The sequence below is a fragment of the Pantherophis guttatus genome, chromosome 5 (genome assembly GCF_059756535.1).
Source record: "Pantherophis guttatus breed Tessera chromosome 5, ASM5975653v1, whole genome shotgun sequence".
In the NCBI taxonomy this organism is placed as follows: domain Eukaryota; kingdom Metazoa; phylum Chordata; class Lepidosauria; order Squamata; family Colubridae; genus Pantherophis; species Pantherophis guttatus.
In genome coordinates, this window is record NC_142067.1 from 51,602,974 (window position 1) to 51,619,794 (window position 16,821).

Below are 16,821 nucleotides of genomic sequence, written 5' to 3' on the forward strand. Positions count from 1 at the left end.
ATTTTTAATTATTTTAACTTTTATATTGTATGTTATTTTAATTCTCGGCTGTTCATCGCCCTGAGTCCCTTCGGGGAGAAGGGCGGGATATAAATTTAATAAAAAAAAAAAGTTGGGTGCACTATGGATCAATGTTGTCATAGATTCTTTGGCTAATTCCAGATCTATGAACAAGGAAAGGGCTATGACAAAGGATGTACCTCAAGCATCAGGTTGTGAAACAATCATCATGGAGAAAATCTATGTGATTCTAAGAGTCAACACTGGCTTGATAGCACAAACTCAATAAAAACAGTATCTACATTAGTTAACTTGCAACCTGGAGACAGGAGTAACATGCATGTGAGTCATATGAATAAGTCTGTCTGATAAGTTTTTTTATAGCAGGATTTGTAGGTACAGTCCCATCAGGAGGGGGAAATAACATCAAAACACTCATAGTATTTTGTTTCTTTGTTTCTGATCAACACTTTAAAATCATTTATACGTAATATATTTCACCAAACATACTATCAGTTTTATTTCAGCTTCAACATGTTAAGCATTGTATGGCAATATTTTGTTTTCAGTACTCACTGTATGGTTGCTAAGTAACTGTGCAGAAGCAGCAATCTGCACGGCTCTTTGTTTGGCTTAACATACAGGCATTTGAGGTATGTGATGATACCAGCACAACCACTAACAAACACATTTCTCTTGCAGAGTGTGTGAATGTGTCAATCAGGTTGTGAGAAAATTTTACATTAGAACACTTACCCCCTTCTTTAAAAAGGTATTATCTCCACAAACAAATGAAATATATACAAACTTTGAAACATTGATATAAATCTCAAAAATGGCAATTTAAAAAGGATAAGGAGGAGAGAGAGGAGGAGGAGGAGGAGGGAGAAGAATCTTGAACATTACATAAATTTAATTCCCAGTATCATGTATTTTTCAAGCAACAAATAAAAAAGAAATTCTGAAATTTCTGCTTCAGAGAAATAACCTAATAATAAAAATTAGCCAGAAGATCATACTCGGCTCTGTTTTAAACATTTTGCAACCTTACTGCTTTGTAAACCATAGTATGTAAATTTAATAACATGTATTAAAAGTTATGTGGGTGCAATGACTCAGCATTTAAGTTGACAGCTGGGTTAAGACCCCAGCACTGCGCAACGGGTTGAGCTCCTGTTACTTGCTTCAAGTCCTGCCACACCTAGGAGTTTGAAAACATGCAAATCTGAATAGATGAATAGGTACCACTTCAGTGGGAAAGTAGCAGTGTTCAGTGTGCCTTTGACATATAGCCATGATAATCACATGACCACAGAAATGTCTTCAGACAATGCTGGCTCCCTCAGCCATCCCCTAAAGTCAGACACCCCTGGATTGGGGAAACCTTTATCTTTATTAAACAGATAAGATGAAGGTAAACCAAGAACTGTAATTGAACTAGAACAAAGGAAAATATATGGTTTAAAATGTGTATTAAGAGTATAAAAGATGAGTAGTTGAATATATAAAATGCCTGTTGAAATTTCAGAAGATTGTAAATCAATATATACTATATATAAATAAAAAAAAAATGTCATGAAAAATTACCAGATATAATAATACCATTGTTATCCTCTGGTAAAATTCCAGAGGATAACAATGATCATATGTTGCCCTTAAAAGAACAAAGGAAGCTAAAGTAACTTAAAAGCAAACAGATTTAATATGGCACAGCTTTCCACAGACTAGAGCTCTCTTCATTATATGCTTGAATTGTTATCCCCAGTGACAGATATATGTGTGGTTAGGATGGCCATGTGTTTTCCTTTACAGAAAATAGTCCTTTACTGAAAAATGCCCTTTCTTTAAAGTTTATGTCAGCTATACCCAGTTCAAATATCAGGAACTGCAAGAAGGGAGAGTGGGAGCCTCAAAGCTGTCTTTTAAGACCATTTGGATATCAGATACAGTAGAAGAAACAGATGGATACCTAGATAAAACCTTCCATTTTGCAGCATGATCTACTGCACTGCCATGTAAAAACATTGTTCATTATTTATAAAGTTTTCATCCGTACTTAAGAATAAATTAAGAGTAAAGTTCAGCTAGGGTTTTGGTGACCATATGGAGATATCCAGGCAGCTTGCTTAGCAAATAGCATTGAAGCAGTTGGCAGTTGCCTTCTTTTGGATGTGTGGATAGGTGGGTGTATAACTCAATTCTGTTTACAGTCCTAAGATTCTCTGGTAGTCTCCTAACCAAATACTACAGTAACTAGGACTGATCTTGCTCACCTACAAGTCCCAAAGTGAAGGGCCTGGTGGCTCAGCAGATTAAAAGCATTGTGATTAACACCAGCTGTCTGCAATTACTGTAAATTCGAATCTCACCAGGCTCAAGGTTGACTCAGCCTTCCATCCTTTCTAAGGTAGGTAAAATGAGGACCCAGTTTGTGGGGGCAATAAGCTGACTTTGTATAAATATACAAAAGTATGAAGGCTATTGCTTAACGCATTGTAAGCCGCCCTGAGTCTCTGGAGAAGGGCGGCATATAAATCAAATTTTAAAAAAATAATAATAATGCCAATTTGCCTCCTTTGTCCTTTGTGTTTTTTATAATGCATTCCACAGTTTTGGTAGTGTAAGTGGCCACACTGAAAGTAAAGTGTGATCTATGAAGCTAAAACATTCTGAAAACAGCAGGGCTGGCAGTGGAAATGACTTTCAGTGCAAAAATTGAGTATATTTAGTGGAGCCCAAGACATGTCCCACTTCAGGTGTGAAAGCAGCTGCTACCTCTACCAGCTTTATACTTTGTGTCTTGTTCAAAGGGGCTCCTTCTCAGAGCAAGACACTGTGGGCGAAGTGTCCATGGAGACTGCTGGTGCTGCCACAGCACAGATGGTCTCCATGGACACCATGCTCACAATGCTTCCCTCTGAGGAAGGACTCCTCAGAGCAAGCCATTGGGATTTGACGAGCACTTTGAAAAAAAGTAGTTGCTATTTTTCTACTCTCCAGGTGAGCAAGCTTTGCTGATCATGGCTGTTATTTATTCCTATATGCCAGTGAGAGTTTGGCATAGTTAATAATAGCTGATTCAGCCATTGATTTTCAGTATTAGAAGGGATATCAGATCTGGGCTGCAAAACTCCAGATGACCATAGAAGTTTATCTTTATATTAATCTGGAAGTCCATCAATGTTGTCACAAGCTGAACTTCCAGGGGAAGACATCTTGAAGAGCTTTACCCGCTGCCTTAAGAAAGTTCAAAACATTCCTAAAGATCCATCTCATCCTGGTCACTCTTTTTTTGAACTATTACCATCTGGCAGATGATACAGGTCAATAAAAACAAGGACAAATAGGCTGAAAAACTGCTTCTATCCCAGGGCAATAACCATATTGAATTCTATTGTATAGTGCAATATCAGGTTTTCAATTTCAATTATATAGAAGGTAAAGGATGTATGTTTGTGTTTTTATTTTTATAGTTATAATGTACACTGAAGACTGCATTTAATTTTGTTGTACCATGTGCAATGACAATAAAGTAAACTATAAACTATAAATTATTTTCCAGAGCATGGAGACCATGCTAGACACCATCAGAAAACAGAATAAAACATGCAAAGATGAAAATGTAATAAAAAATAGAGTATGATTAGAGAGATCTGGATTCAAGTCACCTTCAGCTATGATTTGGCTGATCATTCAATCATTGTTATTCAACATAGTTTATGGGCCACTTATTGTGAAAACAAACTTTATGCTGTTTACAGCTACTGGAGCAAAATAGAGTTATTACTTTAGAGTTTTCTCATTTTTTACTTAAAAACAGTATTTAATTATACAACTTATATAGTTGTTTATTTCACTTGCAGTAAACTTAGTCAGGAAACATGAAGGTTAAAAACAATAAAATATAAAATAAATAAAATAAATATCCAGAACAACCAATATAACATATGCTTCTGACATTTAATCAAAAAAACTAGAACTGGGAAAAAAATCAGTCAACAGAGTTCACTTAACCTTTTGGCTCAAAGGCCAAGAGAGCCAGGATCTCTTGGGGGATGCTACTCCATATAGCAGGCATTGCAACAGAGAAGGTTTCTATATCCCACAACACAACACAACACAATACAATACAACACTGTCAAATACATTGGTACCTGGAGCATGCCCACACTGTCAGAGCGATATGCAGAGACAGGTGAAGACAGGCAGTTCTGCAAATAACTAGGACTTGTGCTTATATTGTCACCAACATTAGCTTCCTGTATGGATATGATCTTGGTTACCACATTTTGAAAAATTACAGCAGTAGATGTAATTTTAAGATAGAATGAACCTGTCTATCAAAAGTAATTTTGTCATGGATATTCATAAATATGTGATACATTTTATTTTAGGATTCATTAACTTTTTCTCAAATGTTGTGTTCTGAATGCAAACTTTTTGACTCAAAGCTTGTCCAATTTAATCTACATCTATTATGAAGGAAGCGTAACAAGGAATAGGAGTGCAAATGAGCAGAGAAAATATAAGGAAGCCAATGCCCTGTAGCTAAACCCTAATTTATCTGTGAGGTCAGAATGAGGTCTTTCCTGGATTTTACAGATTCTTAGCATGAAAATTAATGGTCTGGTTCTCTCTATTTACTACTCATAATTTTACCCTAGTAACAAATGCTCTATTTCTGAGGCCCTTTCTACTAAGTAAATGTGATTCTTGCATGTTTCTGCTTATTTATTACATAAATGAAATATACTAAATGGAGACATTTATATTACAGTTAAATGAATTTGTGTTCATTTGCATTGGGTTCCATATATTATTTTTATATATAATTTTATTTATTTAGCTCCAGTAAAATACTCAAAAGTATGTTAATTTCTGTGTACATGTAGCAGTCTTTTAAAACATATTCTTCATAACTCAGTTCTTCAACAGGAGACTTCTCTCATGTCTTCATTAGTGACAAAAACAGCACAGAGACCCAATTTGAGGCAAGTTAATTGTGTGAATTGTCACACAATTATTGCTAAATCTCATTTGCAAGTGTCGTCCTATATTGAAGTCAGAAAAAAGTAATGTTTCCTATTTTAGGATATCAATTTCTTAGAAAAAGATGGCTTTCATGTTAAATGTTTTAATTTACTCAAAATTTACTGTACCTTCTACATCTTAATTATTGCAACATAAATCTGTGAAAAACACAGCTAGGCAATTGCACTTCTAAGAGCATTATTTATTTATATATTTGATAGGGTTTATATATACACTTCCCTTTTTTTTCAGAAGTTTTAAGTGAAGGGGGGATGGGAATTGTACAATTTTGGATTATTTCCCAATTAGAAAAAAAGAAATGTCGGAAATTACAAATTAAATAAGAGAAGAACTCTGCTTATCTTAATTTGTTGTAAAAAAACATAATATTGTAAAATAAAAGCCTCAGTGAGAAATATCTAATCATTAGGATTTTAAATACTGGGAAAGCATCAAGTGACTGGTTTCATCCTTGTCAAGATTTCTCAGATGTTAATAGATGTTGGTCTATGAGGTTCTGACTTGGAACTGAACACATGGAACTTTATACTTTAAATGACAATATACAGTGCATTAGCTTGAGGAGCTATCCAAATGCTAGTGGTCAGTGATTACAAGAATATACATATACATAATAGAGAAAGCAGGCTGGGATGCATGTAAACACCTGTACATGAGATTACAACATAATGTAACATCTGTATCTATGGACAGTGCGATCGGTCAGCAGTTAAGATGCTGAGTTTGTCAGCTGGAAAGCTGAAAGCCCAAGTTTGAGATCCAGGAAAGGTTACTTTATTCCGTACTTTCATGCTAGCTACATGATGATGGAAGCATCTCTCAGAGTATGCAGAGTCCTTAGGCTGAGAATCAGAGATGAGCACTGCCCCCTTGAGTCAGTCACAACTGGACAGGGGAACCATTAAACCTTTTTTATACATATTCATATTGGTATACATCTGTATGTATCTGTATGTATACAGATACATACAGATACATGATAGAGAAAGGAGGCTGTGATATAACATAATGTAACATCTGTATCTCTGCTCTGGAGCTTAAAGAACATGGACTTCATCGATCAAACTTCCAATTATTAGGGAGTAAAGCCCATTAAGCTCAAGGGGTATATTCTTCAGTGGATGGATATGTATTTTCAGAACAAGCACTGAATGATATTTATTTGGTAGATTTCTTTGTATTTTGTATTTTGCTGAAATACTCTGGTTTTATTTTAACAAGTAGCCTTTTTTTCTTAGAAACCTTTGGCAGGTTTTGAATTGCAAAGATCAAAACTATTCCACCTTTTTCTGATTGAACTAAAATTCTTTTAAGTTATTTCTTGATCTTCCCATTCTACATAGAAAACTTACCATCTTTAATCATGCCTTCTTAATTCCTTGACACTCTGTTCCTTTGGAATTTCCAAAAAATCTACCTGAGATGGTGGGAAATGCCAGATTTTTGAAACTAATGTCTCAGCTGCTACTTCTAGAATATATATAGAAGAAATAATTCATTAATGTCAAAGCACAGTAAATATCATTTGCCCTAATATGTAGCCTTTCTTCTTTCTGCATTTGCACCAACCATTAACTTTGATCAAATATAATTTCAGTGTATTTCGCTCAAGCAGAATGACATCTCACTTGTACCAAATGACTACTGGCACAAAAAGAATGAAGAAAATTTCAGCTGTAGGATAATGGCTTTTTCGGTAGAAAAATAGTATAACTTCAGTCCAGATCAGTTACACCTTCTGTACTGAGCCAATTATATCCTCTGCATTAGTGTTTCCTGGCAATGAAAGTACCGGTAGCTAGATAAAGGACATCTTCAGCTTCCCTCAAACCCTGCAATTCTATATTCTAGATTAATGAGCCTGAGGTCAAAACCCATATTCATTCAACTAGAATTAATAACATTTTCCAAGTCAAATTGTAAATCATGTGTTAGCAATAAATTTCTTATGCAAAATCTTGATGATATTATCAAATATTTTGAAGTTTGAATCTTCCTTGGCATTCAACAGAACATAGTGATAGTTTTTCCTCAATATTCAAGAGTAAAATGAAATCAAACATATGAAAGCATCAGACTCCAACCAAGGTATATTCTCTTTGGTAGAATGAATTTAAAGAAATTGATTCCATGCCATAAATTAGCATATCATGGAGTTTTTGAAACTGGATGCTAATCAGACTGAGCAGCACTAATTATCTATAATTGCCAGTTGTCAGGAATTGAGTCCAATTCAATGCCACCTTACTACCTCAATAAATTTTAAATAAATAGAAATATTTCAGTGTTAATAATTTTCATTCTAATCATAGATTTACATTTTCTTAAAAACAGGAAGTCTTGCCCAGATAAGTTTTTTAAAAACCCACAAACTTTGGAAAAATACTATTTTAAAATGAGAAAATTTCAGTCAGCAACAAACAAAACTATATATTCCAAACAATAAATCTGCAAGGGTCTTGTTGGATCAGTGGGACTAAGATGTACAACATAAAGGCTGAATTTGTAGATCTCAGTAGGTCTAGTCCCCGCACAAAAATTGAAATTGACAAATGGGCCTAATGTTCTTAAGCAGCCCTCCTAGAAGGTGGGAGTGGGAGGAGCGTAATGACAGAGGGAACAGGAAAATGGAAAAAGAGGTGGTGCAAAAAAGAAATCGGGCAAGGAAGAGTAGTTCTCAGGCTCAAAAAACCAACAACCTTGCTACATAAACATAGTTCAGCAGCTGTTGTCTATTCTTTTCTATTGTACTCTTATAATTTTCTGACATCATTGTGTCTTTGAATCTTCTGCCTAGTTAGGCCTGTTGCTGAATAAAGTGTCTGCAGGGATGGGTTTTATTGCTGGTGTGAAGTTTGATAAGATATTAAAAAAGACTAAGGAAACTCCAGAGAAATTAACTAATGTATTTTTTTCTAGGGTCTTCATCGATTTAGACGTAAAACAGAACTGTTTTCTTAACTGTCTTTTTCAGAAGGAAAATCAGAAAACCAAGATAATTAGGAAGGGAAAATAAATTAAGTGATTGAATCACCATCCACCCAAGGAATCTTAAAGAAGTTAAATGTTTTAGTCACTGCATTTCCAAAAATTATAAAACTGGCAGAAGTAGAGGAAAAGTTAACCAAAATTTCAGGTCATCAGAAAAAAGGTGTCTTAGAGAACATATAATGCAGTTATGAAAAGCATGTAGTATATAGAAAATGGATTTTTCCCCTTATATTACAATATGAAAACCTGGAATTGCTAAACTTCATTATAAAATTTAGGACTTATTTTTACAGTATAAGTATTTCTTTAAAGAATGTATTGTGAAAACTATGAAATGCATAAATGGTAACCAATTTAATTTTTTTTAAAAGGGATCAAACACTTATATGAAGAATGAGACATCAAAAGTGGTTAATCTTTATAGCAACATTAAATACCTATTTTAGGGAACAAAAGTAAAAAGGACAACAGTACTGTCTTGCTGGGTGAATGTCCTAGATGCATTTGAACTGCCATTCTTATATCTGTAAGCTTTTCCTATATGCTTAATTGTATATATTAGACTATCCACAATAAAAATACCACACACCACTCTTTGAAGTGCATTTGAGTTTGATATTTCACACTTTTCATATGCTCATATAGAAATATTGTTGCTGTCAGATCAATACTTTGGTGTGAACTTACTTTAAATATTTAAAAGCTCTATAATTTTGTTGACTTTGAAATTATCATGAAATATGAGAGCCAGCGTTATGTGTAATGTAGTGGTTAAGGCATCAGTTTAGTAACCAGGAGCCTTGTGATCTCTAGTTCTGCCTTAGGCACAAAGTCAGCTGGGTGACTTTGGGCTACTGGCTTTTTCTCAGCTCTAGGAAGGTGGCAATGGCAAACCATTTCTGAATAGTGCAGGAACTTGTCCAGAATTGGACATGAAGAAAAATATTGTTATTATACATTATACACCAAAGTCAATACTGAACAATCTTGAATGGTTCCATACTTAGAATGGACTCCCATTGAAATATAGTTAATCACTCTTTTCTTTTAAGCTGATTTAATACCTCATTGTACTTACTTTATCAAAAACTATATGGTAGCCTTTTCATATTTCTACAGATTCCACTTGCTAACTCCAAGAAGCCCCTCCTTTTTCTGGTTTGGCTCATGCAGAAAAAATGTTTACAAGCCCTCTTTAAAGGAGTTGCCATATGTGAAAGTATTTTGAGCAATGTCTGTGTGGCAACTGTAATGTTTTTGATTCAATCTTTGGGATCACTCAACTAGAGGCAGATTTGTTGGATCCACAGATGTTCTCTTTTATTTTGTCTGGTATTAAATTGTTCTGACAGTTTCACATTTATTCATATCCTCCATTTTTATTTGTATAGAAGTATGATGAACAGAGTACTGTAGAATGCTACAGTTTAAGCTAGGTTTAAGATAAAATAAGATGTTGATAATGGAGACAAGTGCTCCAAATTAAAATAATGTACAAGAAAAGGTGGAGCTTTTCTTTCAGCTCCTGGGGAAACTGCCATTTCAGCTTCAAATCTTTTATCTAAAGAAAAAGGAGGCAAGAAGCATTATACTTCTACTGGCACAGCTGTCACGATTTGAGCTCAGCAGCTCATTTCACCAGAAAACAGTGAAAACAAAGTGAAGTGCTTTTGAGCACAAAAGGTGTCATTAAAAAAAACAGGGTAACAACATTGTCAGGGTAAGAATAAAAGATCTTGAGAAAAATAAACGCTTTGCTCGGGAAAAAGACATGCAAAGAGGCTAGGATATGGCTCGAGTGTCCTAATTATAGAAACGTGCAGCATCTTCGTGCATTTAAGGTAGCTCGTGTTAACGTTCTCTAGAAACGAATTTCCTCGTGATGTGGCTTTAGTACTGGAGACAAATTGCACTAAATAAAACGGGGGGGGGGTTTGCAGGGAATAACGGGGAGGAGTCACCCGAACTTCAAGATCTCGATCCTTGTCGAATGCAATTATTTCTTTTATTGCATCTGTCCCTAACCGAGCGATCGGGTTACATTACGGCAAATTCAGCTTGAATGAAGTCTTTGGTCCCCATTCCCCCTCCCTCCTCCCCAGCTGGAGGGGAAAGGAGCCCCAAGCAGCGGCACCGGGAGAGAGCGAGGCAGTAAGGCAGGCACGGTACAAGAGGGAGGGGACAAGTGATCGACAGATCCAATGAGGAAACGGCAGCCAACTGGCTTCCAAGGAGGCTGGAGACAATTGATCTGCGGGAGCTGGCTCGGGTTCCCTCTTCAACGTGAGCAGGAGAAGCCTTAGCGTTGTAGTTGTGCTAGTCGCCCTAGCCGAGCCTGGAGCTTCGTGGTCGTCGCATTTGCCGGGCATCTCGGCAAAGCCAAGACTGGAAGCGGGTTCCTTGCTTTTTTCTTTTTCGCCGTGCCATTATTTCATTGACAAGAAGCAAAGCGCTTCAGTCCGTCATTCAGCCGCCGGCAACTCCCCACGTGGACTCCCGGGTGCGGATCACATTGGCAAGCGGGTGCTGCAGACTTCAAGCAGCAGCAGCAGCAGAAGCAGCAGCAGAGAGAGGCGGCTTTGCAGAGGAGTTCGCCGGGGCCGCTGCGGCTTAGCGATCGTGCAAGTTGCGGGAACGGGCCAAGGGGAGAGACGCAGCCCGAGCTTTGGATCCGGGACGCCGCGATTGCAGCAAGAGCAGGATGCCGGCAGCTGCTGGCGACGGGCTTTTGAGCGAGCCCACGGCGGCGAGCTTCAGCGACGACGAACCCACGACGCCTCCCCTCAGTCCGGAGGGGACTTTCCTGGCCGCCTGGGTCAACGCTTCGGCCTCCCGGGAGCGCATCCGAGAATTCCAGCACACCAAGCGGGTCGGCAACTACCTGATCGGTCGGAAGTTAGGAGAAGGCTCCTTCGCCAAAGTGCGGGAAGGGTTGCATGTTGTGACCGGAGAAAAGGTAGCTTCTTCCTGCAAAGCTTTCCATTCTTCTTCGCCGGGGCAATTTCCCGCCAAAGAACCCCAGGCAGTCTTTTATTAGCAGACATTATGAGCCTCTAGCGCGGCCGCTTCCACTCCTCCCATTTTGGGAGAGAACTGGGCCGGACGGGGTTAGCTATCACCCGGCTCCGAGCGTTTTGTAGCACCGCCTTTTCCATGGACTAAGTTGTGTCTTTTTTTGCCCTTCAAAGTAACCCGTGAAAAGGCCCGTTTTCCGAGCCCTGTAGGTAGTTGCTTTCAGCCGTCTCTTCCCATCCCGACGCCGCTGCCCAATCCTCATTCCTAATCCGCCTGCAAGGGCCGCTGTTCGCAGCTTTCTCTCTCCCCCTGACATCCCTGCTTTTACTTCACAATTGTTGAGGTGCTTCCAGACGAAGGGCGCCTGGCGCTTCCAGTCGAAAGATACTTTGCAGCCAGCTATTTTGCCCGTTGCTTCTTAACAAGGCTTCGGGGCGATCGCCACTTATGCAGTTATGGCTCACACGATGTATTTTCTAGCTTCAAACCCTTGTGTCTTTTGCCATTCCTTCCTGATCTTCTTATCCCCAGTTAACAAAGAAGAGTTGTTGCTGCACAATGGTCGTTGATTTGTAGTATTGGAGATGCAATTCCGTGGGAAGCCCCCTTGAGGGGGAAAAAAAAGGTCAGAGGAAGCCGTGAGAACAGGAATGGGTTACAAGTGGAAGGCTATGTTTTCACACAATCCTTTCATTGTTCCCAATATTTTACAGAAGGCCCAGATGTCATAATCTTTTGTTTGTAACCCTCCTGTCTTTCTCTGCTGGTTGGTTATTTTTCTTTTTTGGGATTAATTAAAAATGACTTTTTAAAAAGTCTACAATATATTTTAATTGGCAGAGCTAGAAACCTTCTCTGTTGAAGCCCTTAAATTTCCCCATGAACACTTAGGAGTTCTCTGTTTGACGCTGGGTGCTTGCAAATCAAAGCCTTATATGTAAACATCATCTGAAAGATTTTAAATGAAGTTAAGAATAGAAAGAGGGGCTGAGTATGTCAATATTAGGGAACGGTAAGAAGACAAAGGATGCCTCCAGATAGCTTCCACTGGTCCCAAAGAATAGGTCTTCTGATCCTTCTCCAATCATCTCCTGCCCACCCTTCCCCAAAAGCTGGCAAATGTAGCAGTCTAAATTAAGAAAAAAACCTTGTCTGGAAGCGCCCAAAACCATACAAGACACTCTAGGCCTGTGTACATAATACTAAGACTTAATGAATTTACTGATGTTTAGTGGTAAAAAAAAACATGGACTAATCTAAGTTGTGATGGGCTATTACAGCCTTCCTCAACTTGTTTCTTTGGAATTTATTGGATGACAACATGCATAACTCCTACTCTATTCTTGTTGATTGGATTATTATTCAATGTGTTTCCAGAATATCTAGTTTGAGGAATCTAGTTTATTGCAATAGAATTAATTAGGAGTGGTCCCAGAGAAGCTTTTATTTTGCTGCCTTTCTGCCCCATACTCATAATCTTGTGGCAGGGCAAAAATGCTCATTTGTAATTGCTCCGAAGGTTTCCCATTCTTTTAATTTTTATGTATGGGGGGTGGGGGGAGTTAGAATAGTTTCATAGTGTATTTTGATTGACAGGGTAAAGGAGACATTCATCTGAATACACTCTTCATGTTCTAGGTCACCGGAATAGTCACCTTAAATCTGAAATTCAAGATAATAAAAATATAATATTTAATAATCTGAAACTGTTCATTTTTTTGCTATTGGAAACTCACTTGTAGTCTTGTAACTTTTTGAGCTTGTTAAATATACAGATTACTATGTAAATGAGATTACTGAAGAAACTCTTCATATAATACTGTAGGACTATTCAAGACAACTGAGATAAGTGACTTGGTGAAAGAAACTGCAAAACATTTTGTAAGTTATTTCTGTTACCTAATGTTGGAAAAGTAATAACTAATTACAATACTAAATAATTGTTACACCTTATTCAGTGTAGTTTTCTTGGCAATACTCTGTAAGTGCATTATCATTGCCTTATTCTGCATGATTTTCAACTTCCTGATCTCGCGTACAGTTCTGGAATTAGGCTAACAGGGAAGTTGAAAAAAAGACAATAGCAAATAACTCCTGTCAGGTTAATTTGAAGAGGACTTTATTTTTTTTAATTCAAGTACCTATCTAACATTTCATTGTTCATATGGATTTACATACGTCTTGTCTATGTCTGGAAAAAGAGGGCAAGGCCTCCTCACATCCAATCAGCTTACCATAATGCTTTAGATATTGCTTTGAAATCCATTAGTAATTTGTGGGGCCCAGATACTTTGATTATGCTGCATCTGCCTATGCCTACTACATTGAGTAATTAGTTTTAAGCTCTAAAGTAGTAGTCTAGAACATTGAAACCTTAAATCAAGGTGGTATAGCTCTGATATATTCCTGAAGTAATAAAAAGTCTGTCTACATATATTTTGGCACAACAATAGTTTGATGATTCTAGAAGACAATATTAGTGCAGAAATTATCTAAGTCACATGTACCGCAGTAAATGTGCAGAATCTGATTTAATTTTCTATTTAACATACCGTAGATAGATAGTTGGTGGATACTATATTTCTTACAATTGCTCTAAAGAAATTTGAGCCTATACTTTCTAAAAACACCACACTGCTCAATGGAGCTTATTCTAAACTAACTATGCATAAGATTTTAGAAATGGAAGGGATCATTTCGGCATTCAGTTCCCTGTTCAGTACAAGAATTGAAAGTAAAGGATCTCCAGCAGATAGCTCCTTGAATAGATCCAGTGAAGGAAAGCATATTATTGATTGATCTTAAAGTGAGGAAGGTTTTTTTCTTAATGTTCTGTTGGAATTTTGACTTCGTGTAACTTATATATTATTCCATATCTGTTACTCAGGTATCATAGCAAGGTAGTCTTGCTCTTTTACATGAGCTTCTTTGAAGTATTTAAAGAGTGTTCATCATATTTTCTCTTTTATGTACTATGGGCTAAGCACATTCATCTCTCTTAACTCCCCGCTTTTCAAATTTTATATCTACAGTATGGCGAGATATCTAAACAACTTCCATCCTGTCAAACTAGGGAATTGCAGCAAAGAATTACTCTGTAATTCTTTTCAGAATACCAATATGTCTTAAAAGAACTCAGAACTTTGGTCTAATACTGCAACAATGATAAATCAGAAAACCAAAATTATGGCTTTTGCCAAAAGGGCAAAGCTTCTTCTCTGGAGCATTAATGACAATGAAATAGAACAAGTGACTAGCTTTAAGTATTTAGGCTAGTCATGCATGCCACTGGATCAAGGAAGGCCCACTGTGTATATGTTGCTGTTACTAGACGAAGACCTTCCAATGCAATCCTCAAACTTTCTGATCCAAGGGAGGATATTATGTTCCAGCTGCATTTAAGCGTTTTTGGACTAAGTTACTAGTCCAGTTTCTCTATGGGACTCTGGTTGGCCTTCCTGCTTCTTGTTTCACCTCCTTGGAAGAGAATACAATCTAAATTAATCAGAGTAGCTCTCCAGATATTTCTCTGGATCTCAAATGCACATCTACGACTGGAGATAGATATGATAAAAGTTGAGTCAAGAGTATGTCTAGATCCTATTAACCTTTGAAGCTTAATTTCTATCATTAATTTTTAAGGACATTTTTTAGTCCATTTTGGTCAAGGCTTTTGAATCTAATCTTTTAAATCTAGACTACTCTCCTTCAGTTCTTAAGTGGAATCAGATTAGGCAAAACAAACCCTGAAGCAAGGGACAGAGAATACAGAGTGGCAAACAGTTATAGGGAAAATATTAGGCAGATTCCTACCTTTAATTAGTAGATATTCTGGTCACTCAGTTAGCCTATGCCCAGATGCCTCATAAATGAACTACTTTTTGTACTGTTCATATAGCTAAGTCTTGTGCAGCAGTATGGAAGATCCATTGGACCCCAATGGACTAATCTTCTATAATGCACTCTGTGTAACTATATTATTTATATTTTAGATATTACCACTTTATTGTAATTTTAGATGTTAGCATTTTTAATATAATTTTAGTGCTTACATTATATTTAAATATAGGATGCATTCTGAATCTTATAGATGTTAGGTTTTATATACTCTAATTTCATTTTAAAATTGTGTTTTATTCCTATTCCAATTTCATTTTAAATTGTTTCTACCAAAATTTTGTAATAATTGTTTTTGGAGCGCTGCACTTTAATATGGCCCAAGGGTTAATCAATAAAGATTGATTGATTGATTTTATATATGTATTTTAATTCTGTCTTAAAGCTTTTTATCAACTTACTAAATTAGAAATACAACACACACATTCATGTTCATAGAGCACTCTGTACTGCTCTGTGATGCAATAAACTAAACTGAAATAGAAACAGGATAAAGTGGAATGATTTCTATACATTATTTGATAACAATACTTGTTTTGAAACTGTCTATTTGTATTTTCACATCATTCTGCTAGCTTATGCTTGGTTTCTATCAACTGCTATTGCAAGATCATTTTGATTTTATCTATTGTCTTCAGAGGTATTAGCTGTTTCACCTAATTTTGTGTATACTGCAGATTAGATAAATCTCTTATTCATTCACCAATGTTGGTTTTCTGCTTACAAATATTAGATCATAATACTTGTTATTAAGAAAATTGTGAAAAGTAAATTAAACAAATGAAAGCAATGTCTTGGGCATTAGAAAAGAATAAAGATACAATTGAAAATTATTAAAGTTCATTGTTATTATAAATGTTTAACACTTGTGCGATAGTGTTACCCGTGACTTTTTATCAGTTTAAAAAATTAATTTAAAAGATGTTCCAATTAATTGTTAGGAAAAATCTTTAGAGCATGATATGGAAATACTGTAGAATGCTATGTTAGAATTTGGTGTCATCATTGTGGAAAGTATGCCACTCAGTGGTGGTTCAGATTTGTGCAGCCTGATCTGGTAATCCTAATTATATCATCTTTCACTTATAAAAGCATCCAAACTAAGCATGTACAGTATATGTTGGGACCCGGATAAGCTGTCCAATTCAGCACCACTCTTCATTTTTTTCTGAATTTTTCAGGGACCTGTTCATATTTGTAACAGGGCAAAAGAAATGATGTTAGGGTGATCAGAACTGGGCTGCAAAAATCTGGACAGCATCAAAGAGATTCGGCGACTAGGTTTGTAAACTTTTCACGAGACAACCCCTCTATCATGAATCTTTTCCTGTTAATGCAACTGATAAGACATTTTATTTTTTGCCAGTACAGAGACACAGTGAATGGAACCAAATCTTTGAATTGTTATTATATAGCTGCCTACAGATTGGGAAAAGTATGCAGAGAATGACTTTTGGGTTTTTTCCACAATTCTAGGTTCAGCAGTTGCTGTGGTAAGAATCTATATGTTCTATTGCAATAATATGTAATATGCATATACAGTATTTTTCAGTGTATAAGATGCATCCCCCCCAAAAAAAGTGGGTGGAAATATCTGTGAGTCTTATACAGCGAATGTTGCTGAAGCCCCACCTACCCGCTGGCCCCACCCTTCGGCCTCTGCCTCCCAGCAATTTACCTCCTTGCAGCAAACAGCGAACAGCCTGGTCAGCTTCAGCATAGCCTGATTTAGCACAAGCAGCTGATTGGCAGTTGGATTGGCCTCCCAGAATACTGCCTATCAGCTGTTCCAGGCTGCAGGGATTGTCGCCACTTCTACATGCCCCATTTTTGGCCTCCGTGTGTCCTGCTTTTGGCCCGTTCCAG

At 37.0% G+C, this 16,821-nt stretch overlaps 1 protein-coding gene across 3 annotated transcripts in view; it reads left to right on the top strand.

The window, feature by feature from the left end:
• The first annotated feature begins 10,037 nt into the window (after positions 1-10,037).
• Positions 10,038-16,821, top strand: part of HUNK (hormonally up-regulated Neu-associated kinase) — a 48,491-nt gene continuing 41,707 nt past the window's right edge. For 2 of the 3 annotated variants that reach the window (XM_034432392.3, XM_034432463.3), the window contains exon 1: positions 10,238-10,999. In XM_034432392.3, coding sequence (XP_034288283.1) covers positions 10,745-10,999 — 255 coding nt within the window. In that variant the 5' untranslated portion in view covers positions 10,238-10,744. Of the gene's footprint in view, positions 11,000-16,821 lie in introns of all 3 variants that reach the window. The other variant, XM_034432342.3, reaches the window with a different exon arrangement.